This window comes from Apus apus, chromosome 2 (genome assembly GCF_020740795.1).
Source record: "Apus apus isolate bApuApu2 chromosome 2, bApuApu2.pri.cur, whole genome shotgun sequence".
Taxonomy (NCBI): Eukaryota; Metazoa; Chordata; class Aves; order Apodiformes; family Apodidae; genus Apus; species Apus apus.
In genome coordinates this window covers 25,829,978-25,845,490 of record NC_067283.1, presented here as the reverse complement: position 1 = coordinate 25,845,490, position 15,513 = coordinate 25,829,978, and the positions used below count along the sequence as shown (strand labels likewise).

The 15,513-nt window shown below is 44.3% G+C and overlaps 1 protein-coding gene across 7 annotated transcripts in view; it reads right to left on the bottom strand.

The window, feature by feature from the left end:
* Positions 1–5,981: 5,981 nt before the first annotated feature.
* DYNC1I1 (dynein cytoplasmic 1 intermediate chain 1) overlaps positions 5,982–15,513 on the bottom strand; it is a 189,215-nt gene continuing 179,683 nt past the window's right edge. For all 7 annotated transcript variants that reach the window (XM_051610895.1, XM_051610898.1, XM_051610900.1 and 4 more), the window contains one exon: positions 5,982–6,964. In XM_051610895.1, coding sequence (XP_051466855.1) covers positions 6,854–6,964 — 111 coding nt within the window. In that variant the 3' untranslated portion in view covers positions 5,982–6,853. The remainder of the gene's footprint in view (positions 6,965–15,513) is intronic.

Genomic DNA, 15,513 nt, shown 5'->3' with positions numbered 1-15,513 from the left:
ATGTCACACACACAAAAAAAACCCCAAAAAAACCCAACAGCAACAACAACAAAGTATTTTTTTTCTCAGTAAAAAAACAGGATTTGGTATTTTAACCTTTACTTTTGGGGGGAGATTAATGTGTCATGAACAGTCTTACTACCTAGTAGTCAGTTCAAGGTACTCTTGGGTGTCTTCTGTGCTACTTCTTAAGACAAGCAAGAATTTGGTCTTGCTTGTCTTCCTGGGGGGTCTTCCAGGTGCCTTCAACATTGACTGTAAACTGAGGGAGTGCAGAGGTGTTATCAGTGTTTTTGCAGAAGAATGAGCTAGGTATGCAGAATCATGTTGTACTGTAACTTGTGGGAATACTGAGGTGGAAGTCACTCTATTATTGTGTTTGTGTTTGAATCATCATGAGAATTATTCTCTTGGACTAATTTGCATTTTGAAATCACCGTGACATGGAGAGGTGGCAGGAGTAGCATCTGCAGCACTCATGCATATGAAGGTGAGGAGAGAAGATGACGTCTGTCTGCTGCTGCATCGTGGAGTCTGGCTGACACAGAGTCTCTGTGCTGGGCTCTGACAGCCACCGGCTGCTACCTCTGCACTCTGTATATTTGAGTCTCCCCAGATGACAGCTCCTTCGTTTCAAAATTGGGAAAAAAAGCAGCCCTTGTATTACTCCAGAATTAGCTGTCAGGATTTTTGGTTAAGGCTTGTCGTAAAAGTTAAATGTTCTCACTGGGAATTGCTTGTGCTTGACACTTGGGATTTTAGGCTGCTTAGGAGCTGGTTTTACTCTTTATCCCTCACTTTTTGCCTGATGTACCTTGTCAAGGGTGTGTGTGGAAAGTGAGCAGCTCAGGAAGATGCCTGAGTCCCCAGCTGCAGGTTTCCCCTGATCTGGGAGATGAAGCTCCTGGCCACCAGTGTGTGTTTAGCCGGCAGCTGCTCTCCTCCGCAGCCTGGAGAGGGACACCCAGGCTGCACCAGCCACACCACATCTCTGCCACCAACATTGAACCCCAACACAGCCAAGGCCTTGCAGCCAGGAATGGAAGAGGAGTTTGAGCTGGGTTATTTTAAGACTTGCACAACTTCTTGGCTTGTGATTAAACCTGTTGCTTGTATTTTATGAAGCAAATCATAAGTCTGACCCGTTCCCCTGCCCACTGCTGCCATTTCTTTCTCAGGCTTGGCAGTATATTTATGACTTACCCTTTATTGCAGGTACAAAGGGACAAAGCTCCCAGCCATGAGAAAAGATTGGACACAGCTCTCCTGTGGCAGGTCCACCTTAGAAGGCCACAGCCTTCATCTCCCTGGTAGGCAGATGAGTAAGGCTGGACTGACACCCACCCCACCACCCATGGTGGCCCTTCCTTTGCCCATTAGCTGGGGGGGGTGGGGTGGTGGTGGTGGAGGTTGTTCAGTCCTTCTGTCCTTTTCAGGGCCTTTTCAGGATGGAGGCAGGGGCAGAAGTGTTGAAGAGCCAGTGACTGCTTCATTAACATGCAACCCAGTTCAAAACCCAATTTCATAGCTACAGCTCTGCCAGGAGATCTTGGGGAAGATCTGTGCCCACAGTCAGCTTCCTCCAGACACAAAAGGATGCATTCCTGCTCTGAAAAGCTTACAGGCCAAGGAACTGTCAGATTGCCTTACAAACAAAGGGCCCTGAGGACAGTGTTTGTCCTCCTCGGGTGTCTGGGTGAGTTATGCAAAGTGTGGGAGGAACAGGATAAAATGTAACCTCGCTTGCTTCCTGCAGTCCAGCTAGGTGCCTGTGACAGCACTCTTCCAGAAAAAATGCATGATCAAATATTGGTGATGTTACCTATCAGGGTGAGAGTGGAGAGGGAGTGTCCCTGCAGCAGTTACCCCGTATTTGTGCTTCTCGGTCCAGCAGAAGCTGAGGGATGCTTTTCTGCCTGGTCCCCAGGGAATGGGTCGGGTTTAAGCTGACTTAATATTGACAGTTTGCGGGGACACTTTTGTGAACAAACATACCACAGGCTTCAAAAATAACTTGGGCAGGTCTTTCTAAGCCTGCTAAAAATATGAAACCCAACAAACCACTCTGCATCTTCCTTAGGAGGGGACAGCTTGCTCAGGAATGTCCCTGCCATGCACTCCACGATGTACATGCAGGGCACACTGCTCAGCTCCTCAGCTCTCCAGCACACATGTTGGCACAGGGATGAACAGGAACTGTCCAAGCTTGCTGGTCAAATACTGCTGTGAAATTCAGGCTGTTATCTGTTGAAATATTTGCCATGATTTCCAGAGACGGTGATAATTTGTAAGTTATTTAATGGTTGAGAATGTAGAAATCTCAAGACATTTGTATTTTAAATGTCTCCAGGAAGTTTTAAACACAGCAAAAACCACAGAAGCAGCCTGGGATGAACTGGTTTCTTTAACACCACATGCTGTACAGTGGTTCTGTTTTCTGCCCATTGGGCAGTGGAGAGTCTGGGCTGTGAGCATGGGCAGCCTCTCTCTGTGCTGAACCTGAGGATGTCACCAAGGTGCTTTTTGCCCTTCAGACAGAAACAGCATTTTAAGATGTGTATTCATCATTTTAACTGATTTTAACCTTGCACTATTCCTTGTCGCCCTGGGAAGCAGTACCACTGCTTGCTAGGTTTATTCCAGTTGCTCAGTGACGTTGCAAAGCCTCCCTCTGTGCTCGCTGACCCCCCAGGCTGTGCAGCCAGAGTGTCCCAGAAGTAGCTCTGCTTGCGACTTTGTAGCAGAACCAGTGCTACAAGCTTCCTGAGGACAGGCTGCTACTCCTGGAAGAGATGCCATTAGGCACAGAGTCCTTCATTAGGACTGATGCTGTCCTGGTGGTAACAGTCTCCTTTGTCTGTCACTGGTCAGTGGGGACCATCGCACTCTATGTAGGAGTTGTCTCACTCTGTGAGGGGTTTCCAGTCTTAGGCTGTGTTTGTTTGTGTCTAATGTTGCTAAAACTCTTGATAGTTTTTCCCATGTCATATGTGAAGGAACCTATTCCCAATTGTTTCCATAGCACTAGAGATGCAGGCTGTCATTTGCAGGAAGAGGTCATGATCTTCCAAGGACATGGTAGAGGTGCCTATGTTTTTGGAAGTAGCAAATTCTTGGGACATTGGTTTCGAGACCCAGGAGGAAGTACCTTTCATCTTGGAAGATTCACTGTGGAGCACTATTGAGTACCCTGTGGAAAATGCTGCACCTCCTCAGTCATTGTGACCCAGCACCATTTGTCCTTCATGCCTTTGTTCTTTGAAGTCACAAGCTTGAGGCAGCTCTGCTGAGCTTCATCTCAAGCAGCAAATACTTGCTCTTGACAGTCTTTCCGTGGAGGTGTCTGTGGTGCTCTCCTACTTGGGAGGTAGCCCATTTCATTTTCACCTTTCAGACAACCTCTTGGTTCAAGTTCTGCTATTTACATGATTGGCCTGGCAAGCCCCACACAGTTTTTGTGTGTCCTTGGCTGAATTCCACGTTGGCCAGTGCTGAGCATGTGTTCTTTCAGTGTGCCCTGGCCATCATCTTCCTTTGTTCCATGGGGTCTTTTGAACAGAGTATATGTCGCAAAGATGAAGTAACCAACCCTGCTTCTCCTTTCAGCTAATGCCTTCAGCTCCCACCTCCAGAGCCACCTGCCACGTCCCTTCACAGCTCCTTTCAGTACAAATCCCGAGTCCCTGGCGATGCCATTCCTCTGCTTCTCACTTGTGTTGGTGTGGCTTTGATCCTTAGCACAGAAATCAAGGGAGACTCAGGTCTTCCCTTCATCAAGCACAGGACGGTTGTCTCTTCCACCTCACAGTCATGGCTTCCATCCTAAACCTCAGTTCAGCCTTTCCCTCCTTAGACCACATTGCATATCTTCACAGCCACTTGCCTGCTTCTTCCCTGGTTGGGTTTGCTCTTTCTTACCCTTCTGCTTATGACGTGCCCTCCAGCTCACTCACTTGAGCACACAGCTTTTGTCCTTCACAGAAAGCTCACTTGCAGTGGCCCCAGAGTAGAGCCAGGCTGTTTTCTAACTCATTCCATGCCTGGAGCAGGCATGACAGAGCATCAAGTGTACTCTCCACACTCTTCCTTCTTTTCTCTGTATGTTTGTAGGCAAAAGATCCTGGAGAAGATGGCCTCTACTTTGCTGAAGATGAAGGGTAATTTTGTATTTATTTCCCTACTGGGCAGGTTCTGAGGAATGTCTTGTCATGCTGACTCTTTTGGAAAGCCAGTAAGGTGGAGCTGCTTGTTTAGCAGCAGGAAAATCGTCAAACAAAAACTGTTGGAGATTCCTGGAAGGGCAGCAACAAGGGTTGATCAGAAACCACCACATGGCAGGCAGGACCAGCAGAAGGGGAGTAAATGCCTTTTGTTCTCCTTGGGTGCTCATCCATCCACTTCAGCTGCATGTAACAGCCCTTTCATGTTGTTGATCTCGATACACAAACCTGGTCATTTCTGTGGAAATGTGGATGTTTGCCTTGTTTCTTCTGTGTACTGCTGACCTCCACTCAAAAAAGGAGGGAAATATTAAAAAAAAATTAAAAAATATTAATAATAATATTTTTTTAAAAGGAGCATTGGTTGTATTAATTTGCACACAGCAGCAAATGCTGAAGGTCTTATGAGGCTGTTCTTAAACCCATTTTACAAGCCATGAAGCAGGGAGAGCTTGGGAGGTGAACATGCAGGCCCCCCCCCCCCCCCCCCCCCGTCCTCCCCCCCTTAGGTTCCAAAAAATGAATGGTACTATGTAAAAAGCGGCAGCAGATTTGCCAGCCGGTTGCTCGGCAGTGGTTACAGGGATCAGGAGCCGCGCGGGCTGCAGCCCCTTCCCGCAGCGCAGGCCGCTCCAGCGCCGCGTTCCCGCTTCCAGGGGCGGTTTCCCAGCAGGGTCGCAGGGCAGGGAACTGCCTGCCTGGCTCCCACCGCTCGTTTCTGCCTGTGCGTGCCATCCTCATCTGGTGACCCCGTAATGGCCAACCCCTGCCTCCCCCCTCCCACTTTGCACCGCATCTGCTGTGCCCACATGCATAGGCAACACTTACAAATGCCTTTTGAAAGTAAAACAGGGAGAAACTAGGGGAAAAAAAAAACAACCCACAGACATTATGTCCATGCACTCTCACTGGGCGTTATTTCTAACTACCAAGAGGGGAAATCCAGCTTCTCCAAAGGATTCCCTTTCTTAGCCTACTCTGGGTTTTAGCAGTGCAGACTTCCCAGTTGTTCTGTGTTTGACCACAGCTCCAAAGAGCATTAAATGATACACTCCTCAACATGACTGCCCAAAGACAAGATGCAATTCCCTCCAAACATATGTACAAAATATTTTTTTCTATCTGACTTTAAATGTTTCCTTCTCTACTTTTTCAACTGCCTGCCCCAGTGACAGTGAACCACTGTAAAACCCAGGTGTCAGAGCTGTGCTCTGGGTCCATGTGCTGTTGTGATGCAAATGTAACCAGCATCACCCCCAAGGTCAGCATTCACCAACATCCCTCTGGACCACAGCACACATGACATCAGTCTGTGCCCTGCTTCTTCGCTCAAGCCTCAAGTTTGTTGTAAAGGAGACTATTCCTATGTCCCCTCTCCCAGCCTGTCTCTCATGATGGTTTGAGGAGGTCTTATCTTCCCTGTTGCTTTTCATGCATATGCCACCATGGTGCCACTCTGCGTGTGTGTGTGCAAATAAGTGTGCATTGCCAGGGATGGAGAGAAAAAAATAAAAATAAAACTAGCCTAGATACTGACATGGGTTATTGTTTGCTCATGTAAAATTCATAGCAGGATCTGATGCATGCAAGTGCATTTACTGGGCAGTCCCTGCAGCTGAAGACATCTACTGCCACAGCAGCTGCATGAGAGTTCTGCCAGCCAGGGCAGACACATATTTCCTGGGCCTCGCCAGCCACTGGCGATGAACAGGCCGAGCAGGCCTGGCAAGGGCAGATTAACCACACTGCGACACAGCGGGCTTGAGATACATTTTATTGGCAATACCAGTGTCATGCTCAGGAACCACAACCCTTTGTCAGACTATTAGCGTTAACTTGCATGACAAGTATCAGTGACCAACTGTATTTGAAATATAGTTACAGTGCCTAGAAATAATAGGCATCTTTAAAAAAAAAAAGGGAAAGGAAACTCACTCCGTCCACTCAAGCCAACCTTTATAGATCTTACATCTTAAGCACGACTGATGTACTGTAATTGTTATGTGGACTTGAAGGTAACCTCTACAGCAGCACACAGACAATGCAGTTCTCTCATTATGCACATGCTTTAGGATCATTTATTTTAATGCTTTCAAATAAATATGTTCCATGCAGCACACCGCAATAAATAAGGAGCAGCAACTTTCGTATAGTACATCCATTCATAATGTAAGTCACCATGTGAAACACCACATCTAAAGTCCTTGGCCCAGTCCCATACAGTGAAGCACACCACAGCTGCACATAATCATATCTGGCTTCATATGGATTTAATAGGAATATGCCAGAAGGGCAATGTGAGCACAAGTTTAACCAGGGGTTCCTAGCTATTAAATACAGCTACTAAGTAGTTAAAAGGCAACAACTAAACCCATAAAGGGTTGATTTGTCTTTTCTTTCTTACTTTTCAGACAGAAATACGAAGTATGAAAATGCTCTGGATATTTTCAGCCTTGTGTAAAGCAGCATGATTAACATGGAATGCTCTGAGCAATACTGGCAGGTACATGGGCATCAAAAGCCACAGCGCGACCGACTCTGACACTGAACACTGGCGTGCTCGGCGGGGGAAAGCTGCTGTTTGGGCGGCAGGCACTGCTCCTTGTCCTCCTCTTCCTCTTCCTCCTCCTCCTCTAGGCCGAGAGCTCCACCGCCCCTTCCTCTTCACTGTCGGCTCGGTTGGCGCGGATCTCCACCAGGGTCCGAGCGAAGCGGGTCCATTCATCGCTGTGTGGAACAGCCAGCTGGAGGAGAAACCAACAGGGAATTGGGAGACGGGTCATGTTTCTGGCCCAAAACAGAGGCACCTCCTTTGCGGGGGGCTCCTGTCACCACCAGTGCGGCTGCGCCTGGTGAAGGACCCATGGGCTCACCCCAGGAACCCGATGGGTTGGTTACTTCTAGAGCTGTAAAGTGCTGCCAAGTTGCCAGGACAACTCTGGCAGCCTCCTGTTCAGTACCAGCTGGCAGGAACTTTCACCACCAGTAGCAGAGAAAAAAAAAAAAAGCTTCATCTGCTGGATTTTAAGACAAAGCTTTTTACCAGAGTGCCGTGGCAAAATCTACCTCTTGGTTGAAATATTGCAGATTTTCCAAACTAAAGTGAGGCCTTGATCTCTACAAATACATACACGTATGTTTAACTTTACACATGTGAGCTGGCCATTTGAAGTCAGCCAGGCTGTGCCCAAGTGTAATTGTTTGCAGAACTGAGGTCAATGCACACACAGTAACAGAGCTTTTACAACACGGCGTTAGAACTATTTTCCTGAAGTTCATTAAAGCACTTAATAGTAAAACAAATATATTGTGTTATTTTAGCTACCCTCCTCTACGTTAAGGAGTTCACAATTACATTATAATGGAAATGTTATACCAACTGGATACTGAATTACTGGTCTGATTTTTTTATATCAACATACAAGATCCATTTCCATTAAATACCACTGATGTTTCTAATGAAGAGCTCTTGAACATAAGGCTTCAAGAGGGACGAATAATCTGAATAGCTAAGCTTCCAGAGAAAATGCTATAGTGCTATGGCAAAATAATACTGCAGTCATTTCCAGCTGGATCCAACACTGCACATTCTGCAAGCTAGGATTGAGATGTATTTTAATTTAATTTTTTTTTTTTAATTAAAAAAAACATTAAGCAGTTTGAGAAAACTTTGTTTTCATTAACACAAATTCCAGAAAACAGCAACAAGAATCCAGGTGAACCATGCATATTTTTACTGCCCTTTTGAAGTCCTGTGATCATGTCCTGAATATAGTATGAAAAAAAACCCCAAACCTGTTTCAGAATGTTATGCAGTGCTTGGTACTGAAGAAGGCAGTGCCTTCAGTGCCCTGAAGAATGGGTGCCTTCAGACTAAAGAATGAGCATGGTCTTAGCTAAGCCAGTTTGTGGTACCCAATATTCAATCTGTACTGACTTATTTCTTTTAAAACACCACCAAAAATGTTATGCAGGTGGTTGGCTAACTAAGTCCAATTGGCACTAGCAGATGATAGGTGCACACGAGGCTGCATGGTACACAGCACTGAAATACAGTCAAATTATTCCCCTCTTCTTACATCCCAACAGTGATACATGTAACTGGAGATCTGTGACATGAATTAGAAAGGACAGCTGAGGAAAGAGCTTGTGTATATGCCCAACATGAACCATGTGTGAAAGCCCCACATACACTGCTGCAAGTTCAGTGTTAATCGTATGGACAGGAATTTGCAGTACTGGATCTGAATACCTCCTCTCACCAAGGAGTTTTTCAAATACTTTGTATCTAGCTTTGCCTCTACAATATTTTTGGGAAAAACATATTGTGTGTTTTAAAGCTTGCCAAGCACAGTGCATGTATCAGTGACTTGGTTACACTAAGAAGGGCTGGTGTACAAGTTTGCCTCTTGCGACACTGAACATAGTACAGTTCAGCACTTACTGAAGCTGCAGACCAAGACATGCAGTCCCTGCTAAAGCCATCTCCACCCCCAAGAACAGGTGCTGCTGCACTCTCTCGGGTTTCCCTTCATTGTCTTCCACTTTCTGCATTTTTCTCCTTTTCCCAGGAACAGAGACCAGAGTTACAAGAGTAAATAATTTCAGACGGCTGTCTCTCACACTCAGAACGCACAGGTGTGGATCTGTTATGGTCTTTATTTGAAAGACAGCTCTGCTCTTTCAAAAACCTTCAGCAGAAGGAAATGTAACACCAGAATGGAGGTCAGTGCACCAACACTAAAGTACCCGTAGCATGGGTTTGGTCACAAGCACACACCTCTACAAGCTGCTGTGTACTAAGCTAAGGGACAATGCAGAAATCCTTCAGTCATAGAGGCAACCAAAACCAGCAGTTACCAGTTACTACTGCTTGTGTCCTAAAAGAGTTTATTTCTTGTGATGTGGATGGCACTATCATTTATCAAACTCTTGAATGAAAACATGAGATGAGCTGCACTTATTTCAAGCAGTAAAATAATTAAAGTGGAACAATTTCCTAGGCAAAAGACTGATTGAACTTAATAAAGCCTTCTTTCTCCTTGTTTTTTAAAGTCTTAAAAGCATTACACTGTATTAAACAGCTGAAGAAGACAATTTGTCATTCTAAAGAAAAAAATTTAAACGTATTTATGACATTGGATAATTTGATTTCCTTTACTCCACAGCATGGTCACAGACAAATAAAATCAAAGTCCAGCCTATTAAAACAACTTGGTATCTCAGACTTGAAGAGCCTCACCAGAAACGTATGCATGACATGCAGTACTGTCAGCTGGCACTGCTAGAAAGACCTGGGCCATTTTTAATGACTAAGTTCACAAAACAGTTAATGACTGAAGTGAATACCTTTAGCACAGAGATTAATACATTCTGTGTCCACACACAATCTAGTTACTTAAAACTTTGTCTTATTTTACCTTATTTAATCTCACACACTCCATCATGCTTTCAACAAGGGGCCAATCTTGCTAATAGACTGTTAGTAGGATAAACCTCTCTAATATAAACTCCTCAGGGATGTGAGGGAAAGCTTGGTAATAATAAAGTCAAAGGAAAAACTGACTTCTATTCCCCCCCCCTTCTTTCTGTGAAGGCCCAAATATCAAATCACAATAGTTATACAGCAAAAGACCACAAATAAAACCAAAAGTATTCACAAACTCCTGTTTGGAGTCAGGATACTCCTAATTGTCTGAATCAATGTTCCCCTTCCAGTCATTTTCCATTCAAGTTCCTTCAGCTGGGCACACTGACACCTGCAAGTGCTGGAGGCCTGGGTCTTTCTGTAAAATCTCCCTCTCAGCTTCTCTGCACAAGATTTTTTTACAAATACCAGAGGGGGAAGAAATGAGGAGACAGTTTGCAGAAGAGCTGAGGTTTAGAGCTATTTGCGTGTTCCTCACTCACCAAAACTTGGCATTTTTGCATTTTAATGTCCAGTTCCAGTTAACTACAAAGCAGCAGGTGTTGAATCCCAACAGTCGTGATGTCGACACAGGATAGAAACGTTCACCAAAGCATAATAACTTAATACAATAACTTATATTAACATTTGGGTCAGAAGTTTATTTGAGTGACACTATGGTATGGAGGACAACAAGAAAATAAATGCTATTAAGTGCTCTCCTTTGATACCTTCACAACAGAAGGTAAGTACTACCCGCACCTAATTAATTGACTGAATTACTCACACTGCTTTAACTTAATACCATGGTACATGTAGGTTCTGTCAGATAGTCATTCTAATGAGGAAAACCCGTATTATCAAAGCAAGGTGGTGACTTTAGCCAAACTTTGTCTGTTAAGCTGTTGGAAGAGGGGCATTTTTCACAGAATTATAGAATGGTTTGAGTTGGAAAGGACCTTAAATACCATCTAGTTTCAAACCCCCTGCATGGGCAGTGACATCTCCCACTAGACCCGGTTGCCCAGAGCTACATGCAACCTGCCCTTGAACACTTTCAGGGAGGTGGCATCAAAAACCTTCCTGGGCAACCTGTTCCAGTGTCTCACCACCCTCACACTAAAGAACTTCCTCCTAATGTCTAACCTAAATCTCCCCTCTCCTGGTTTTAATCCATTACCCCTTGTCCTCTCACTACATGACCTTGTAAAAAGTCCCTCCCCAGCTTTCCTGTAGGCCCCTTCATCCTACAGCCCATAGGCCACTGTAAGGTCTCCCTGGAGCCTTCTCTTCTCCAGCCTGAACAGCCCCAACTCTCTAAGCCTGTCTTCATAAGAGAGGTGCTCCAGCCCTCAGATCCCCTTCTTGGCCCTCCTCTGGACTTTCTCCAGGAGCTCCATGTCCTTCTTACACTGGGGGCTCCAGAACTGGACACAGTACTACAGGTGCAGTCTCACGAGAGCCAAGTAAAGGGGAAGAATCACCTCCCTTGACCTGCTGACCATGCTTACCTTCATGCAGGCCAAGTTGGCTTTCTGGGCTGCAAGTGCACTTTGATGGCTCATGTTGAGCTTCTTGTCCACCATCACCCCCAAGTCCTTCTCCTCCAGACTGTTTTCAACCCATTCTCCACCCAGCCTGTATTTGTGCTTGGGATTGCCCAGGCCCAGGACCTTTCACTTGGCCTGGTTGAATTTCATGCAGTTTGCACAAGCACACTTCTCAAGCCTGTCAAGGTCCCTCTGGATGGCACCCCTTCCATCCAGCATGTCAATCTCATCACACACCTTGGTATCATAAGCAAACCTGCTGAGGGTGCACTCGATCCTGCTCTCCATGTCACTGACAAAGATGCTAAATAGCAATGGTCCAAGTACCAACCCTTGGGGAACATCCCTCATCACAGGTCTCCATCTGAACATCAAGCTGTTGATCACCACTCTTTGAGCCACTCCTTTACCCAACGAGTGGTCCACCCATCAAATCCATTATTGTTCCAGTTTTGATATCAGGGAGTGTCAACTTTTGTCATCTGTCTGGCTTTTAAACTACCAAAAAGTTCAGCCTGCAAGGCTACTGACCTGCAAGTGTGACTGCAAGTTTATGCATTCCAATAAACCTGCTTCTGCTTGAGAAGTTGCATGTGCTCAGCTGGTTACAGGAGTGAAAATTTAGTACAGGAAAACATCTTCTCAAGACATTAGTATGGTGACCCATTTTTACTTGGATGAAGATATTTAACTCAGGACAAGCGGGGTCTCTCATTTAAAAAAAATAAATTAAAATATCAAAGTTTTCTTTATATGACTAGCAACTTTTTAGATCTCCTTCCCCAATTCACTTCCATAAAATATTCTTCCAAAAACACTCAGTATCTATGAGTATCTGTAACTTCTTACTGGATCAATAACACATGAAAAGTAACAGATATGTAACAAACTACATACCAGACACATTTAAGATTTTATCATTTAAACTAGTTCACAAACTAATTTTCTTGCTAATATTAAAAAACTGATTTACGGGATGAAAATGCTCAGAGTTCTTCCAGCAGCTCCCTTACTACGATTTTAGAGAAGTACATTTTAGATAATGAAAGAAAACCCTTCCGCATGCTCCTCCTGCCTGAACAGTGCAGCACAAGTAACGTGGCTGGAGAAGGAAAGCAGGTCCCTGGGCAGCAGCCCCCAGCCAGCAGCCTTCAGAGCCCCCCATGCACAGTGAGTTCAGCTGAGCCCTCCAGCTGGGACTGGCTGTGTGCTGCACCTGAGGGCCTCTATGCAGCAGTCACGATTAATATTAAGCACAAGGGAGGTGGATTGGTAATTTCAGCAAACCCAGGGATGGCCTCCAGATAGTAACACTAAATAGATTTCTGCCTATTCCTGTGAGGTGTTACAGTTACCAGATTATCTTTATATCCGTAAGTAACATTATCCCTATGTGAATCTTTCCTAGCCTGTGTTCCCCCAGTCCACCATACAGATATATACCAAAGGAAGTCAACTCTTGGTAGGACAAAATGAAAAACAGAAGGGAAAGTGAGATGATGGGATGCAATAGCAAAAGGATTATAAATAAGGAGCTGAGATCTCCCTGTCCTCTTGCTCTTCTCCTTTCCATCTATTACAGGTAGCTGGATCCTGGCCAACTAGAAGCCCCTTGTCTCTATTACCATTCTCACTCTCTTCTTTTTTGGGTGATAATGTCTTGAGCTGTGCTTTCAAGACCAGAGAGAATCTACAGAACACCTAGATTTGGACAGAAGGGATCTGACTACCTGTGCCAGACAGGTTAACCACAGTACATCCCTCCGTTCATTGTTCAGACTCATGGGGTTACAGCAGACTTTGACCTTAAAAGGCCTGTAAAGGTTCAAGGTAAGATTTTTCTAATTTGTCCCTACTGTCCACTGGAGGTAAAAGAAAAAATGAGCAGACTCAAAGGAAAGAACAGCCAGGCTCTTCCTACTGAGCACCTGGCTTTGCCTTCCCAGTGTGTCACAGCTGTATGTGGTTTATCCCACGCACAACAAAACCGTATCTCCCAGTGACACCACAGAGCCCTTGGATTTTTGAACTTTCTGAAGCTTCTGTTTCCTGGGTGATCACTCTAGCCAAGCCTTTCCCTTATCTGCTGGCTTTCCAGCCCTGAAGAACAAACACATGGTCCCCTCCATGCCAGTGATGATCAAAGGAGATGGTTTATGAGCATCTGCTAAGAAAGAAGCAGAGCCCTCTCCTGCCAAGGCTCACCAGGCCAGCTCACTACAGGGAGCTCCATGAATGTGCTTCCCCAGTAACAGCTTCCTCCATCTTCTCGTCAAGGCAGAGATTTCCTCTGTGTGCAGAGCATCCAATCCACACACCAGAGATCACACAAACTGTATTTGCCATGTTTTCCCAGAAACTAGGATATCAGCTACTTCACTGAACACTACTACTCTTAAAACTGCAGGAAAAGGAGCTGCTCTGGCCAGACAACTTCCAATGCTGCCATTTGTGACAGCTAATGGTGGGCTCCCCAAGCAAGCAGAAAAGCAACAAAAAAACCAAACAGTGCCTGAAGACATAAATCAAAATACATTTATTCTCATTTTCGGATAATTTAACACCTGCTAGTAACATTTGCTTATTTAAGTTAGGACTATTTAAAAAAAAAAAAAAAAGAAGAAAAAGGAATAATCTTGATTTTTAAAAAAACCTTTGAATTAGCCTTTTACAGGAACCTATCCAGAAGGTGGAAATAAGATATTACAATATACTTCAAGATTTTTCTATATTCCCCTCCTATCCATCTTTTTTATGGCTGAGAGTGTTTCAGCTCAATTTGTCCAAATCTCTGTATAGCTTCAGTTTCCCCAAAAAAACACTTTCCAACAACTGAATTATTCACTGAGGATATTTCACTTTATTCCTGGCTCCTTGCCTTCCCTGAAGCCTGTAAATCTTTGGGATGGGAGCAGACAAACTCTTCCTGCCTTTATCCCTCCACACTCTTGTCCAGCACAACTCTCCTCTGAAAGCTGGGGACTCTGCCGAGAAGGACAAAAAATGCAATTTCCGCAGCAGCCTCCACTTGGGAGGAACCAGTGTCCCACAGGCTGAAAGGGAGCACAGTTGTCCATGTTCAACCCACTCTGTTTCAACTTAATGACTATATCTCATGTGTCAATCCACCCATTGCTGAGATGGGGATTCAAAACCTTCAGCACTGATCACTGGTGAAAACGTCGATCAATTCCAATCACCAGGTTGATAATAATTTCTTTTTTCTTTTTTTTTTTTTCATCTTCACCAAGAGTTCATATGCCTCAAAGCAAAAATAGCCATGGAAAGAACTTCCTCAGCTTTGTCTCTAACTGAAGGGTTGTTCTGAAGGGGCGAATTTTTCCAACCAGAACGGTCTATAATCGGTTCTAACTCACACGTCTCGTGGAGGCAGGTGGAAAAGGAGAATCTGAAAATGAACCGTCACACCACAGCTTGGAACGATCTGCCAAAGTATGTGGTCTGCAGCTGGCCCATGCAACCATCCTGCCACACACTGTTTTCAATTACACGTTCACAGACCAGCCTGCACGGTGGTCCAAGATACACTCCAAGGGTGATAGTGGTTCCCCAGTCAAAAATCTGTGACCCATTCAAACACCTTTTGTAGAAGTACAATGCTTTCTTACTTTTGTATACAGAAAACCTTGATGGGTTTCTATAGCTGGTCACCATGCTCCTAGAAATCAGAAACTTTCTGATCTACATGCATCTTTTATTAGTTGCATTTCGGTTTTTTTGCTGTTTGGAGCGAAAGTCTGATCTTATTTTAGACAATCCTGTTTATTTACCTCCACTTCGACACAGCCATCTTTGCAGAAAAAAATCTCATGTGCAGCAGGGAAAATAAAAAAACATATGAAAATTAATGTTTCTCTCACCTCTAAAATACCCTGTTGCTATTATAACTTTTGAGAAGGGCAAGTTAAACGCTCCTTGAAGAGACACCTAATTAAAGATTAGAAAATATTCAGATTCATTTGACTTTGTGGAAAACAGCAAGTCTGGTAAAGTAACTTTAATGACTAAAATCTCACACTAAGTTATTTGAGTGTGTGGTTTATTACCATGATTATATTATTTCAATTTTAATAGCATCATCAAATAAACGTAGCTTCAGGCAAATATCATTTTAGTTATTTTCTTTAAGCAGAGTTTTTGTCAACTTATATTGTCCATATCACACTCTAAAATCAAGTGCTGCATTGAAAAGAAATCCGCTGCAAACACTTTGTGCAATGGATTAACATCTGAATGCAGTTATGACATGGTTGGTAAAAATATTTTTAAAGATTATAAAATGCAACTACTTCAGCTTGATGTTTTCTAAAAAGTA